Genomic DNA, 16464 nt, shown 5'->3' with positions numbered 1-16464 from the left:
TGAACAAAACAAACCCACACCAGAAATTCTCCTCAATCACAAATTCCTTTCAGTACTAAATAACAATTACTATAATTTTATTCTATATGCTTATTAGTAAAACGACAAGCTTCTTCATGATTTCTGTTTAAAATGAATGCTACAGTAACCTTGTCTTATTCATTGAAACATGTAATAAAAAAAACACACACCAATTCTTTCATTTAAAAATAAACAATGCTATTGAAAGTTTTTTCAGATTTTTGTTTTCAACAATAAGAGTACTCATTTAAACATTTTCAAAGTTTTGACCATCCTGTTATCTACCCTTCAGAACAATGGACTATTTTTGACATGATTTTTTTTTTAACACACACACACACACACACACACACACACACACTCCATTCAATCATTTTCTGTAACTGCTTTTCCTGACTTGAGATTTCATTCCTGTAGGGAACTTCAGATGAAAAAACAACTTTTATCAGGGAAGAGTAATAACTCCTCTACAAATTACTATCTTTCATAGTTGTAAAGGGGCTTAAGAAAAAAGGTGATCTGTCCAGGGTTAAATAGCATTGTTTATCACAGGTGAAATTTGAATTCAGGTTTTCCTTTATCCCATGATGAAACACATAATAAAAATATTTTTTTCTTTTGCAAAAAATTTCAAGGAAAAGAAAGAAAAGAAAACCCCAAGATATGTTTTCTGCAGTAGTTTATGTAATAACATCCGTTATGTAAGTTATCCCCAAATATTTCACGTGACCATGTTCCACTGCCTTGCCATCATGCTTACAGTATGTTTTCTGCAGACAATATTTCTACTGGGGAAATTTCTCATTAAATACAGTGCTTTCAAACTTTTAGTTCCAATTTGAAACACTTGATACAAAGTCAAGGCATGCTCACTATAAGGAATCTGTATAATTCTGAAGGGATTATCACTTGAATCAAGTTTTATTGTATATGTGTCTCATCTCACTCCTTTTGCTTTACTATTTTGAGATCATCAGATAAATGTATTCCACTGAAAGGCTGAATTACTAAAATTCTAATAAAAAGCAATTCTGATACCATTAAGGGCTTTAACTGTTACTAATTTTTAATATTTTTTAAAGAAATTAGAAAATTCCCTTTTGAACTGACTATGGCAACATATATTTCTTGAACAAAGAAATAAGATTTCAACATGCAACTCCCCTTTTAAGTGCAAAGCCATAAAACAAGCATAATAGAATGAGCTTTTAGAAAATATACTATGTGCAAAGTATAAAATAAAGAAATCTCCCATCACTTCCACTATGTAAAACAAAAAAGCAAGAGACTCTCCTCGGGAAGGAAGGTACCCTAACCTTCACCCTACCCAAAACAACATACAAGAGAGAAGATGAGAGTCTAAAACTAACTCCACAGCAATTAATATAATTACTCTCCCCAAAATGAAGTACTGAAACATTTCTCAAATCAGCAACTGCAATCTCAAGAAACCTTAAATTACAGTCTTATAAGCAACAGGAAAGTATTCCAAAAGAAGGGCACAATCTTAACAGAGAGAATTGAAACAGTGCCCTTGTCTTTAAGATTCCTGGCCCTGAGAATAAACACAAGCTCCAAAGGATATTTAGAAGGGGAAATAATGTGTTAGCTTCAATGCCATCCCCAATTTGAAATTCACACTAACACACCGACTCCTTTAAAGTTTTAAGGCACACTTTTAACATTTCAGATCAGTTTGTATAACCTGACTGATGTGTGCTAACGGCTCACTTTCACTCCTAAGTGCAGATAGACTTTTATTTCTTTGCCAAATACAAATTTGGGTATTATTTTATTTTTGTAGCAGGTCTGGCCACAATCTTTGAAGGACAGTTTTTTTTTTTTTTTTTAAACTAATCAAGCCTTTCTAGCAACTCCATAGGCATCATAGATTTAGAGCTGGGAGGATCTTTCATTTTACCCTTTCATTTTACAATTGGGAAAACTGAGGACTAAATGACTTATTTTGAATCCAGGTCTTCTAATATCCAATCTGGCTAAATTCCACTATACCAAACTACTAAGTGATACTCTATTAGTAGTTACTCATTCCTTCCCAAGTCCTTCCCCTTTAACATTCCTTGGGAAACCAACTAGTGAAAAATGTCTTCCAGCCTAAAAGTTCTGTCTTATTCCTCTGGATCTTCCCATAGTGTTATTTTAGTACTCAGCACACAAGAAATAGTCAATAAATATCTGGGACAGATTACCCATGGTCTTGGGCTGGAGGACATGTGATGTGACCTGGTTTGTGGCAAGTAGGATTTACTAGGACCTAAGGATTTTGTTTAAAAAAATCAGAGGAAAAGAGTGAAACAATGCATCACAATTAGACAAGCTTGGGGAAGAACTTTGTGCTTACCAGATGGTTCCTATAGCCAGATACCCTAATAGCAGTGACATCTTAGCATAGGGTATTAATTTAGGGAAGAATCCCTTTGCATTATCCAGGATTAACAGCTAAACAGTATATTTTAAGGAAATAATATCTGCATTTGGCCCTACTTCACACCTGGCTGTAAGAAAAACTCAAAATAGTTGTTATAGGTTTATATTATTTTTAATGTCATTTGTTTTCTCTTTTTCATACTTCTTTGAAAACTGTCCTGAAAATAATACACTATGACCAAGTAGGTTTTATACCAGGAATGCAGGGCTGGTTCAATATTAGGAAAAGTATTAGCATAATCGACTCTATCAATAACCAAACTAACAAAAACCATACGATCATCTCAACAGATGCAGAAAAAGCATTTGATAAAATCCAACATCCATTCCTAATAAAAACACTTGAGAGGATAGGAATAAATGGACTTTTCCTTAAAATAGTCAGGAGCATATATTTAAAACAGTCAGTAAGCATCATATGCAATGGGGAAAAACTGGAACCTTTCCCAGTAAGATCAGGAGTGAAACAAGGTTGCCCACTATCACCATTATTATTCAATATTGTATTAGAAATGCTAGCCTCAGCAATAAGAATTGAGAAAGAGATTAAAGAAATTAGAGTAGGTAATGAGGAAACCAAACTATCACTCTTTGTAGATGATATGATGGTATACTTAGAGAACCCCAGAGATTCTACTAAAAAGCTATTAGAAATAATTCATAACTTTAGCAAAGTTCCACATAAATCCTCAGCATTTTTATATATCACCAACAAAATCCAACAGCAAGAGATACAAAGAGAAATTCCATTCAAAATAACTGTCAATAGCATAAAATATTTGGGAATCTATCTACCAAAGGAAAGTCAGGAATTATATGAGCAAAATTACAAAACACTTCCCACACAAATAAAGTCAGATTTAAATAATTTGAAAAATATTAAGTGCTCTTGAATAGGCCAAGCAAATATAATAAAGATGACACTATTCCCTAAACTAATCTATTTATTTAGTGCTACACCAATCAGACTCCCAAGAAACTATTTTAATGATCTAGAAAAAATAACAATAAAAGTCATATGGAAGAACAAAAGGTTGAGAATCTCAAGGGAATTAATGGAAAAAAAAAATCAAATGAAGGTGGTCTAGCTATACCTGATCTAAAACTATATTATAAAGCAGCACTCAACAAAACTATTTGGTATTGGCTAAGAAATATATTAGTTGATCAGTGGAATAGGTTAGGCTCACAAGACAAAATAGTCAACGACTATAGCAATCTAATGTTTGACAAACCCAAAGATCCCAACTTTTGGGATAAGAATTCATTATTTGACAAAAACTGCTGGGAAAAGTAGAAATTAGTATGGTAGAAATTAGGCATGGACCCACACTTAACACTGTACACCAAGAGAAGATCAAAATGGGTCCATGATTTAGGCATAAAGAATGAGATTATAAATAAATTAGAAGAACATAGGATAGTTTATCTCTCAGACTTGTGGAGGAGGAAGGAATTTGTGACCAAAGATGAATTAGAGATCATTACTGATCACAAAATAGAAAATTTTGATTATATCAAATTAAAAAGCCTTTGTACAAACAAAACTAATGCAAACAGGATTAGAAGGGAAGCAACAAACTGGGAAAACATTTTCACGTTAAAGGCTCTGATAAAGGCCTCATTTCCAAAATATATAGAGAATTGACTCTAATTTATAAGAAATCAAGCCATTCTCCAATTGATAAATGGTCAAAGGATATGTACAGACAATTTTCAGATGATGAAATTGAAACTATTTCCACTCATATGAAAGAGTGTTCCAAATCACTATTGATCAGAGAAATGCAAATTAAGACAACTCTGAGATAACACTACACACCTGTCAGATTGGCTAAGATGACAGGAAAAAATAATGATGAATGTTGGAGAAGATGCGGGAAAACTGGGACGCTGATGCATTGTTGGTGGAGTTGTGAACGAATCCAACCATTCTGGAGAGAAATCTGGAATTTTGCCCAAAAAGTTGTCAAATTGTGTATACCTTTTGATCCAGCAGTTCTACTACTGGGCTTATACCCCAAAGAGATACTAAAGAAGGGAAAGGGACCTGTATGTGACAAAATGTTTGTGGCAGCCTTCTTTGTAGTGGCTAGAAACTGGAAAATGAATGGATGCCCATCAATTGGAGAATGGTTGGGTAAATTGTGGTATATGAATGTTATGGAATATTACTGTTCTATAAGAAATGACCAGCAGGATGAATAAAGAGAGGCTTGGAGAGACTTACATGAACTGATGCTAAGTGAAATGAGCAGAACCAGGAGATCATTATATACTTCAACAATGATACTATATGAGAATGTATTCTGATGGAAGTGGATTTCTTCAACAAAGAGAAGATCTAACTCAGTTCCAATTGATCAATGATGGACAGAAGCAGCTACACCCAAAGAAAGAACACTATGAAATGAGTATAAACTGTTTGCATTTTTGTTTTTCTTCCTGGTTATTTTTATCTTCTGAATCCAATTCTTCCTGTGCAACAAGAGAACTGTTTGGTTCTGCACATATATATTGTATCTGGATATACTATATTTAACATGTATAAAACTGCTTGCCATCTAGGGGAGGAAGTTAAAGGAGGGAAGGGAAAAGTCGGAACAGAAGTGAGTGCAAAGGATAATGTTATTAAAAAATTACCCAGGCATATGTTCTGTCAATAAAAAGTTATAATTATTAAAAAAAAAAGGATCTCACTTTAGGGGTACCATCTATATTTAGATTAGCACAATATTATTATTGTAGAGTTTTAAAATATTATTTGAGGAATATTTGAAGAATATAAAATAAAGGATATTAACTCAAAAAAAAAAAGAAAAAGAAAAAGAAAACTGTCCTGAAAATAAATTGAAAAAAACTTGATAGTGTAATAGCATAGGGCAGCTAAACAGCACAGTGGATAGAGCACCAGATTTGTGGACAGAAAGACCTGAATTCAAATCTGGTATCAGATACTTACTAGCTTTATTACCCTGGGCAAGTCACTTAACTCTGTTTGCATCAGTTTCCTCATCTGTAAAATGAACTGGAGAAAGAAATGGCAAAACACTCCAGTATCTTGACCAGGAAAACATCAATGAGCCCATGAAAAGTGAAAAAGCAACTGAAACAACTGAAAAATAACAAAGGACACAAATCTACCTTCAGCATAAATATATAGAGTAACACTGGCAAAAATCAAAAGACAGCCACAGTCTCTCTGCTGCCCCCAAGATAAAATATAAACTCATCAGTCTAGCATTTGAAGCCCTTTAAAATCTGGCTCCAGCCTACTTTTTTAGGGTTCTCCAGACAAACCAACCTACCTGAGGTTTCCTGTGTTCTGTCTCCACACCACACATTTGCAGAGGTTGTTCTGGATGCCTGTAATGCGTTCTTTCTTCACCTCTACATCTCAAAATCTCCAACTTCATTCAAGGCTCAGCTCATGTACCATTTCCTCAGGAAGCTCTTCCTGATCTCCCTAGTTGCTGGTGCTTTCCTTCCTGTTAAATTATCTTGCACATATACTTCTCTGTTTACATAAAACTAATTGGTTCACCAAATAGTGTTCAATTTGAAGTCAGGACAACCTGAGTTCAAATTCTCCCTCAGATGAAGCTGCATGATACTGAGATAGTTAAGTAAACACAAGCTACAAAGGATATTTAGAAGGGGAAATAATGTGCTAGCTTCAATGCCATCCCCAACTTGAAAAATCACACTAACACACTGACTCCTTTAAAGTTTTAAGGCACACAGAGGCAGATCCATATTCCTCATATGTAAAATCGGGATATATAGCAATACCAACCTCACAGGCTGGTTGTGGGGGGATAGGAAGGAGATAGCACATCTAAAATGCTCTGTAAACCTTAAAGTGCTATTTAAACACTAACATTTATATAGTGTAGTTCCCCAGTATAATCTAAATCCCTCTTGAGCAGAAATTACTTCATTAGTTTATTTGGGTGTCCCATTACCTAACAAGAGTGCCTTGAACTTGGAGGGGGAGGGTTCTGGAAGAGAATTTCTATAGTGCCCACCGGATGGGAGGCAAGCACTTTACACACATTACCTATATGCTAAGGTATCTAGCTATTTCAGAGCCTAAGTGGTGAGGATCTCTTAGATGGAGACACTCCCTTCACAGTGTAGATCACAACCCATTCACACATTCTAATCCCATGTGACTCTTCATGTTCTCTAAAAAATTGTCTAAGAGGTTCATCCAACCCAGCAGGGAATTTCCATTATGCCTCTTGATATTGTATAGGTACCAAAACTCTATATAGGTCATATCAATCTCCACAGAACTTAAAGATTTGTTCTAGCCTCAGTGAATCAAGTGATATTTGATGACCTATACAATATCAATGTTCATAATGGAGATTATGAAAAATAGTTGCTAGAAAAAAGCAGCTAAATTGGAATTTTTAAGGATGTTTGTGTATATTACTATATTCCAGTTTATTTTTTCACTTCAAATGATTAAAAATGGAAGTCTTTACAAATATTCCTTCCTTTCTGCTTTAAGCGAGTGGCACCATGATATTCAGGGAAGTCTAGTCTAAAACCTAGACCTGAATCAGGAAAATCTGTGTTCAAACCCTGCCTCAGTCAGTTCATAGCTGGAAGACCCTGGACATATCCCTCTTCACCTCTCTGCTCACTCTCACTCTCACTCTCACCACTCAGCTTCCTTGTTTGTAAATGAGTGGTAATAATAGCAGTGTAACTCACAGGATGGTTAGATGTCTGTAAAACATTTATTTTTGAAATAAAAGATTTTATTTCTGCTTTCATATGTAAAATATTACAAACTTACAATACTAAAAGTTTCCTTTATATTTCAACCCCCCCCAAACAGTTAATATTATACTAGTCAGTTACACTTCTATCCAGTTTCAATTTGCTTCAGTAGGTTAGTTCTGTTGCAAATGAACATAACTCATAAGTTATTAAACCATGAAATTAACAGTAAAATTGTCTTTGAACACAACAACTCACTAGTTGACAACTAAAAAATTTTTATATTGTCATTAAAAGTAAACTAACAAGACTCGATAACTCCTAACAACTATATGTTTTTTCTAACATTATGGGTCAGGACTAACAAGATTAATTTACTAGAGATAATTTGATATCCTTATTTTGTTTTTTAAAAAAGAACAAGTATGTGATAGGGGACAGGGTTTAACATTATTTCATAGAAAAAATACTTGCAAAGTTTTTTTTAATCAAATATAAGCATCAAAAGTGTAACACAATGCCTAAGAAAACTAAGACAATTTTAGGTCATATTAATAAATATAGAAATATAAAACAAAGATCAGAATTCTATTAAATACTTGGTTGGTCAGTACTGCATCTAGACTATTGTATTAAGTTCTGGGCACTATATTTTTTTAAAAAACACTAACAAAAACTAAAATTTGTCCAGAGAAAGACATCCTGGATGGTGAAGAAGATTAAAACAGTGTCATATGAGGAACTGCTGAATTAATTGGGAATATTTAATCTAGAGAAGAAAATACCATAAGAGTGCCTAAAAATTGTACTCAAATTTCTTAAGGGTTAACATGTAGGGGAAAAAAAAGAGTAAATTTCCTGGAGATTAGAAGTCCAATATCAAACTTTGGTTCAGCATAAGAAAATGCTCTCTAATAATTAAAGCATCCAAAAATTTAATGTAATAAAGAGATCCCTGTCATTGAACTGATTTTGTAAAGAGTCTTTCTCTATTTGATACTTAGAGTGAAGTAAATAAGGTCAAAGAAGTCTTTGAGTTCTCTTATAACTCTGAATAATCTACATTTTTGAATTTGAGTTTCTCATCACTGCAATTTAACATCCAAACTTTTGTTAACAGACACTATACTTCCAAAAGCCAGGAATTTTGAAGGAATGAGTAGAGTGATCAGCTTATTCTCAGAATTTCATTTTAACCAATGGATTTTCTTGATACAACAAGCATTTACTAGTGCAAGGCACTATGTTACGTGCTGGGAATGCAAAGATTAAAATTGAAGGCATCCTTGCCCTTAATAACCTTAAAGTCTATACATAAGATTATAAAATCTTATATTCCTTCCTCCCTAAAGGAAAATTATTATATTTAGTCTGGGTGGTCTGGTTTGTGTAATAGCAGTCATACCCCTTCAAGTATCAGTAATAGTAGCAACAACACAATGCTCATATTTTCAACCAAATTCCAAAGGCTAGCACCAAAACAGACAGTAAAAACAGTGGTCCCACACACAAATCTATAGATCAAGTAGTTTGGTAAATCTAAAAGTGCTGTGCAAATGTATATCACTGTTATTATTATAATTATGAGGAATTCCTAGAATATGAGGAAAAACTACTCAGTCAAAAATCCAAGCTGAACAAAATGTTCATAGAAAACAATGATGGACTTTTTACATAGTCTTCCAGTATTATCAGTAAATTATAATAGTTTTTATTCAATCCCCTTAATATCAGATGGAACATATCATTTAGATCTTAATGGAAATGCCAAACAAGAACTTACTACTATATATATATTAGAGCTCTGACATACTAATTTGTATCTTTTCAATTGTCACTACATCATAAAATCATACAATCCATAGAGCTAAAAGATGCCCTAAAAATCATTATAAAACCTTCATCTTACAAATGAGTAAAGTCAGGCCCAGAGAGATGAAATTTGTTCACCAAGGTTATGCAATTAATGGCAGTGCTGGCAGCTACTTAACAACCATATTAGAATCAGGTACTACTTCCTATAGAAATCTTTCCTTGATCCCCCTACTTATTCTTTCTCTTTCTTCAAATTATCTTCTATTTACTTATTTGTATAAACATTGTATCCTCTCTAACAGAAGGCAAGCTCTCTGAGGATAAGGATTTTGGTTCATTTTTGTTTTTGTACCTAGTGCCTGGCACATAGTAGGTACTTAATAAACACAAAATATACTGATAGAACCAATTAATGGACTAAAAACCTAAACCTTTGACTTCTAGTCCATTACTCTTTCCATTAATCAGGGATTTTTAACTTTTCGTCAATAAACTTGTTTTATTATTTTAAAATATTCTGATAACTATATTTCAGTGGAACTGATTTCCTTTATAATACTATATTTCACTTTATTATTTTATCTATTTTATTTTAAAAACATGACTCAGAAGAGTTTATATTGATATTGTCTGAATAAAGACTGAATCTAACTATTTTTCACTTTTTCTTTGTTTGAATCTTCTTGCACAAAGTGACTAATATAAAAATGTTTTATATGCATATGCACATGCATAACCCATATCAGATGCCTTACATTTTCAGGGAGGGGGAAAGGGCAGAAAGGAGTGATGGAATTTAGAACTCTAAACTTAAAAAAAAAAAAAAGACCAGACAAAGGTTAAAAATTGTTTTTCCATGTAATTGGAGGAAAATTTTTTTTTTAATTTGAAAAGAGTATCTATGGACTTCAACAGACTGTTACCCAAGGCGTTCATAACACAAAAAAGGTGAAGAACTCCTAAACTAAAGCATTTAATACAATAGTAAAAATGTATAAAATCCTTCAAAGCAACATGAGTTCCTAAATAGTATGAGGATTTAAAAATCTTAACCAGAGGAAAATAATAAAAACAATGGTGCCCCTCTGATAATAATGGCTTGCCTTTTATACCACTCTACAAAATATTATCTCATTTGATACTTCACAACAATCCAAGGAGGCAAGCTCTCTTATTATCCTTATTTTACAGATGAGGAAAATGAGACAGTTTAATGACTTGCCCAGGGTCATACAGTTAGGAAGTGTCTGGCCTAATGTGACAAGCACACTTTTGTCACTGATAACTAAATATACAAATACTCCTCTTTCTTTCTTACCTTGAAAGCAATTATTAATTTTACACAATGAATATGTGTATCCTATCAGATTATTAAAGAAAGGACCTCAATTTTCACAGAAGTACTATACATAGATATTCCTAGAGTCTGTGACTCAAAACTTCAAGCTAAAGGGAACATAAAAAGTTCCAAAGGAAAATTTTCCCCAATCCATATGGCCAAAAGAAAAACAAAGTCCAAGGTTATCACCCAGGGTAGTTAAATACCCTAGCCAAAAAACATTGTTTTTTCTCCTATCCCAAAAGTCAGATTATAAAAAATATAGCAGCCACAGATGGCAAAAGAATCACAAAAAGAGAACATGTAGCCTGAGAGGAATGTGTTGTAGGAAGGGATTCTGCTTTGATATTATCTATTCTACAGCTTTAATTAGCTTATAATTCCTTCTCTTCTTTACTAAGACATATGTGTGTGTTTATGTGTGTGTCTATATATATATATAGACACACACACACACACAGAGAGAGAGAGACATAAACACACACATCTGTATAAAATACATATACAACTGATTTTTTAAGCAATAAGTAGGAACTATTTCCTTTTCCCTCAAAAACTGATTACTACAGTCACTGACCAACTATCTGGATTACAATAAAAGCACCATTAAAACTGAATGCCTCACATTATTCTCTAGATGATCCTTTAAGAGCCAATGCTGAAATCTTATGTAGTTTTTCTCTTATCAATGGGAAAAGCAAGATTGTGTGTGTGTGTGTGTGTGTGTGTGTGTAACTAGACATAAGAAGGGAAAGGGACAGAGAATCTTAAATATCCAGAAAAAGGAAAAATTAAAAGAGAGAAAGCAACCTCCAAGACGAATCCTTGAAAATTATTGGTTCTCAGGAAAAAAAAAAATCTGAAGAGGCAGCCAGACTCTGCCAAAAAGTTTTCAAAAATGGAAGCCAGCTATGTCTGAGTACACCCAGACAGGCATTTTCGAGGGATTTGTTCCGCTTGAAAGACAAGTAGCTCCTTTCAAAGCTTTTTTGCTTTGAGGGTCTCTTATTTTGGTTACAACACAATACATCTTGTTTATTATTAAATAAGAAACTCTACTTCCACAACATGTTCTTCCTTTCCCATTCTCTATTCTTTCCCTGCCAATAAGCCTATTTCTTGTTCTACCCAAATATTTTCTTATGACTTGACAACCAAACATTTTTTCCCTATTTCTATCTAGCAAAGGATGTTTTTGGATTTTTGGACTCTTGGTCATGAAAACGAGAATGGATGAGAGTCAGATACAAGATTACTATTTACAGTTGTATGCATGCAAGTACACACATGCCAACTCTGGACTTGTTATTTTCTTACATCTATGACCTCCCTTTTAATAAACACAGCAAGAATTCTTAAGGTCACTTCCACTGTTTCTGTTACGTTGTATCCTCACTAAGCTACATCATAGGCTTTTTGTTTCTAACTGCTTTTTTTCTTAGAGAACTAAACCGCAGCTCTTGCTTCCCTCAATATTCTTCTAGGTTTGGTATTTGAACAGAACTACATTCGGAGGACATGGTACTGTTGCTTCTGCTTGTCCTCTCCAGCTCCTTTTTCTGGGATCCTCAGAATGGTACCTGTTGGCAGTGCTGGTATTGCTGCTCCCACTGTTGTGTTTTTGTGCCCGGCTCAGTCTCCGTGGTGGCTTTGAGTGTTGCATTCGAGGACTTGGCACAGAAGGAAAGGTTGAGGCATAGCCATGTTCACACTCTGCATAAGACAGAAGATAAAAGGATAAAAAGAAATGTACCTGAATCCATAAAGCCAAAAGCAGGCTGTTGAAACAGAAAAAGATGAAAATGACATTCAAACTTCTACTAGAGGAATACATAAAGTAAATACACTGTACAATCTTGTTATATATGAGATGGATCCCCCAAACCTAGTAGTTTTTGACACACAGTAGGCACTTTAAAAAATCTGTTCAATTGAATATTTTCTTTCCTTCTCACTAGTGTATGTTCTCCTTCACCCACTCACATCCACTGTACTACTTACCCTACCTTACGTTTTCCCCTACCACCCCCTAACCCTTTTCTCTCCTATCCTTAACTTTCAAGTACTTTGGAATTCCATTTTCTGCCCCTTCTTTCCCCTCAGAAACCCCATCCCCAGCAGATCCTGATTCTTTTGTGTTCTCCAAACATCCATCCATCCATGAACAAATATCTATTAACCACGTTATTATATGAAATGCACTGTTATCAGGTATTAAACAAAAACAGAAAACAAGCCAAGCTCTTTTCCTCTTATTCTTCTCCATTCAATGGTTTCTCCCCTTCCCCAATTCTGTGGTCCTATTTCCCCCTTTTTTCCACTCTTCCCACACAGTTGTCCCTTCCTTCTCCATTCCAAGGTTTTCTCTTTCCCTTCTCTTCCCATTCCAAAGTCCCCTCCCACTCCAGTTGTGATCTCCAAATGTCCTTTCTTCCACCCTCCCAATCCTACAGTCCCCTCCCTTCTTATCCTAGTTTCTCTCCATCCAACCCTCTCCAAATCATGTTCCTTTCTCCCCATCCATTTGGTCTCCAATATCCCCCTTCTTGTATCCTTTCTCCCCCAATCCCATGGTCCTCTCTTCCCTTTCTTTCATTACCCCTTATCTCAGGATTCCCTTGTCCCCTCTTTCCAGTTCTTTGACTATCCCTTTACCCATGGTCCTCTCCCTTCCAGCCATAGTCCATATCCCCATTCTTCCATTATTTCTCTGCCCATAGTCCTCTCCTTCCCAAGCCTATAGTCCCCTCTGCCCCTCCATCCATCCCTCTTCATCCTATGGTCCATATCCCATTCTTCCATGATCTCTCTGCCTATGGTCCTCCCTCCCCATCCCATGGTCCATATCCCATTCTTCCATGATCTCTCTGTCTGTGGTCCTCTCCCTCCCCATCCCATGGTCCATATCCCATTCTTCCATGATCTTTCTGCCTGTGGTCCTCTCCCTCCCCATCCCATGGTCCATATCCCATTCTTCCATGATCTCTCTCTGCCTGTGGTCCTCTCCCTCCCCATCCCATGGTCCATATCCCATTCTTCCATGATCTCTCTGCCTATGGTCCTCTCCCTCCCCATCCCATGGTCCATATCCCATTCTTCCATGATCTCTCTGCCTATGGTCCTCTCCCTCCCCATCCATGGTCCATATCCCATTCTTCCATGATCTCTCTGCCTGTGGTCCTCTCCCTCCCCATCCCATGGTCCATATCCCATTCTTCCATGATCTCTCTGCCTGTGGTCCTCTCCCTCCCCATCCCATGGTCCATATCCCATTCTTCATGATCTCTCTGCCTGTGGTCCTCTCCCTCCCCATCCCATGGTCCATATCCTATTCTTCTATTATCTCTCTGCCTGTGGTCCTCTCCTCCCCATCCCATGGTCCATATCCCATTCTTCCATGATCTCTCTGCCTGTGGTCCTCTCCCTCCCCATCCCATGGTCCATATCCTATTCTTCTATTATCTCTCTGCCTGTGGTCCTCTCCCTCCCCATCCCATGGTCCATATCCCATTCTTCCATGATCTCTCTGCCTGTGGTCCTCTCCCTCCCCATCCCATGGTCCATATCCCATTCTTTCTTATCTCTCTGCCTGTGGTCCTCTCCCTCCCCATCCCATGGTCCATATCCCATTCTTTCTTATCTCTCTGCCCATGATCCTCTTCCTCTCCATGCCATGGTCCATATCCCATTCTTCCATGATCTCTCTGCCTGTGGTCCTCTCCCTCCCCATCCCATGGTCCATATCCCATTCTTCCATGATCTCTCTGCCCATGATCCTCTCCCTCCCCATCCCATGGTCCATATCCCATTCTTTCTTATCTCTCTGCCCATGATCCTCTCCCTCCCCATCCCATGGTCCATATCCCATTCTTTCTTATCTCTCTGCCCATGATCCTCTTCCTCTCCATGCCATGGTCCATATCCCATTCTTCCATGATCTCTCTGCCTGTGGTCCTCTCCCTCCCCATCCCATGGTCCATATCCCATTCTTTCTTATCTCTCTGCCCATGATCCTCTCCCTCCCCATCCCATGGTCCATATCCCATTCTTTCTTATCTCTCTGTCCATGATCCTCTCCCTCCCCATCCCATGGTCCATATCCTATTCTTTCTTATCTCTCTGTCCATGATCCTCTCCCTCCCCATCCCATGGTCCATATCCCATTCTTTCTTATCTCTCTGCCCATGTTCCTCTCCCTCCCGATCCTGTGATCCTATATCCCTCTTTTTCTACTACTCCGCATCTCATGGTCCCCTCCCTTCCTCCATTCCCCCTTCCGCATCTCATGGTCCTCTCCCTCCCCATCTCGTGCTCTGCTCTACCCCTTCACACTCTTCCTCCCCGTGACCCCCTGGCCCCTCCCCCAGACCTAGGACCTCCTTCTCCCCACTACCCATGACCGTTACCTCTCTCCCTGCGCTCCAGGAACTCGGCGGCCTCCAGCAAGCGCTGCACGTTGATCATCCGCACCCGCTCCATGAGCTCAGCGGGGAGACCCCAGAGCCGGGGGCGACCTCTCTCCTCTCCCCAGTCCCTTCCCGGAGCGGCAGCGGCGCCCACGGATGTCTATTCACCACAACGGGGCATGCAAGGGACGGCGGGGAAGCCTGAGTACCCCCGGCCCCAGCGCAGCCCCCCGCTCCGGCCGAGGCCGCTTCCCCCGCCTGGCTTCCCCCCAGCCCCGCTCCGTTCCTCGCCGACCCCAGCGGCTGTCAGGTCGGCTACACAGTTTGTTTACCTCCCGGGCGAAAGCACGGGCAGAGGGGGGAGGGAGCATGGGCCCCCGGGCCCGCCCCCTCCCCGCCTCTTCCGCTGCCTTCTGGGTAATGTAGTTTCCCTTCTGCCCACGCCCGAAGTGTAAGTCGGGAAACGTAGTGCCCACTCTATCTTGGTGAACCTATGTCAGAAAAAGCTAATGCAGTGGTCCCTGGGAAATGTAGTTCAGCCTGGAAATCCAACCTGACCCTTGCATCTATGATTTCATTAGTGTTGAGCAAAGTACTACCCCTTTAAGGTTTTCCTTAATTAACTTATTCTTAACGATTCTTTTCTATAAATCCTCCACAGAGTATCTACCCAAAATGTTGTAAGCTTTTCTTCTGGTTATTTTTACATTTTACTCATGTTTGGGGAAAGGCTTGTAATAATAGTGCTCGTTTGTTTCTTAAATATATATTTTCTCCTAGTTTTTTTGGACTAAGTAAAAAGATTCTTTGCTTCAGTTACTACCTAGCCTTAATCACTATATGAGTGTAGCCTCAGTCAAAATGAATCCTGTGGAAACCTTGGCTTAAAAAGGCCAAGGTCTCCCATCTCATCCAGGGTCAGATCCAGTCGTCTTGGCTCTATATCTGGCCACTAGACCCAAATAGCTTTGTAGGGGAAAGTGAGGCAGGTGACCTTGCTTCTCCCTCATGTCAAGGCATCACCTCCCTGATGTCCAGGTTCTCTTAGAGGATGAAGGAAAAACAACTCTTTGCTATATCTTGTGGTGGGGATGATTCTGGATTTTCAAAGTTTATGCCAAACCTGGCAGACTCTTAATTATTCTCGAAAGGTTTCCAGTATAAACGCAGCACCAAACAATGACTACTTTCCAGACTACCTTAGTTTAGGGAAATAAAGGGAGACTTTGTTTTGTTTTTTGTTTGTTTGTTTATCTTTTACCAGTAGATTGTCTATTAAGTCAAGTTTAAAAAAAAAAAAAAGGCTCAGCTATATTCAGATTGTCTTCTATTTTTAAAATGATGGTGGCAGAGGCATAAGGGGACCAGAGAATGCTAAGAATCATACCATTTTTAGGTCACATCTATAAAATTTACTTAGTTGTGGGTAACCTAAACATAAAAATCCTTCTCTAATGACCAACAAATAGTACTATCCATTAACAATGCTGACAATCTTGATATAAATAAAACCAGAAGACAAAAAGAAAATACATATGAATAGTAGGAAAACACTAAGGTTATCTTTGAAAGGGAGAATAAAAGAGTTAGTAGATTACAGTTTATTGTGTGTCCCAGGGCAACAAGAAATATCATTTGTGTCATACTGTAATACTCATAAGCATTTTCAAGAAGACAGACCTAAAGATAATTGAAGTTTAT

The 16464-nt window shown here is 37.5% G+C and overlaps 1 protein-coding gene across 3 annotated transcripts in view; it reads right to left on the bottom strand.

Moving 5' to 3' along the window:
• The window catches only part of MXI1 (MAX interactor 1, dimerization protein), a 105609-nt gene that overhangs the window by 66925 nt on the left and 22220 nt on the right, over positions 1-16464 (bottom strand). For 2 of the 3 annotated variants that reach the window (XM_051981382.1, XM_051981381.1), the window contains exon 2: positions 11938-12070. In XM_051981382.1, coding sequence (XP_051837342.1) covers positions 11938-12070 — 133 coding nt within the window. Of the gene's footprint in view, positions 1-11937; positions 12071-14763; positions 15050-16464 lie in introns of those variants that run through there. The other variant, XM_051981383.1, reaches the window with a different exon arrangement.

The sequence above is a fragment of the Antechinus flavipes genome, chromosome 2 (genome assembly GCF_016432865.1).
Source record: "Antechinus flavipes isolate AdamAnt ecotype Samford, QLD, Australia chromosome 2, AdamAnt_v2, whole genome shotgun sequence".
Taxonomy (NCBI): domain Eukaryota; kingdom Metazoa; phylum Chordata; class Mammalia; order Dasyuromorphia; family Dasyuridae; genus Antechinus; species Antechinus flavipes.
The sequence above is the reverse complement of the archived record's forward strand: the minus strand, read 5'-3'. Positions and strand labels throughout refer to the sequence as shown.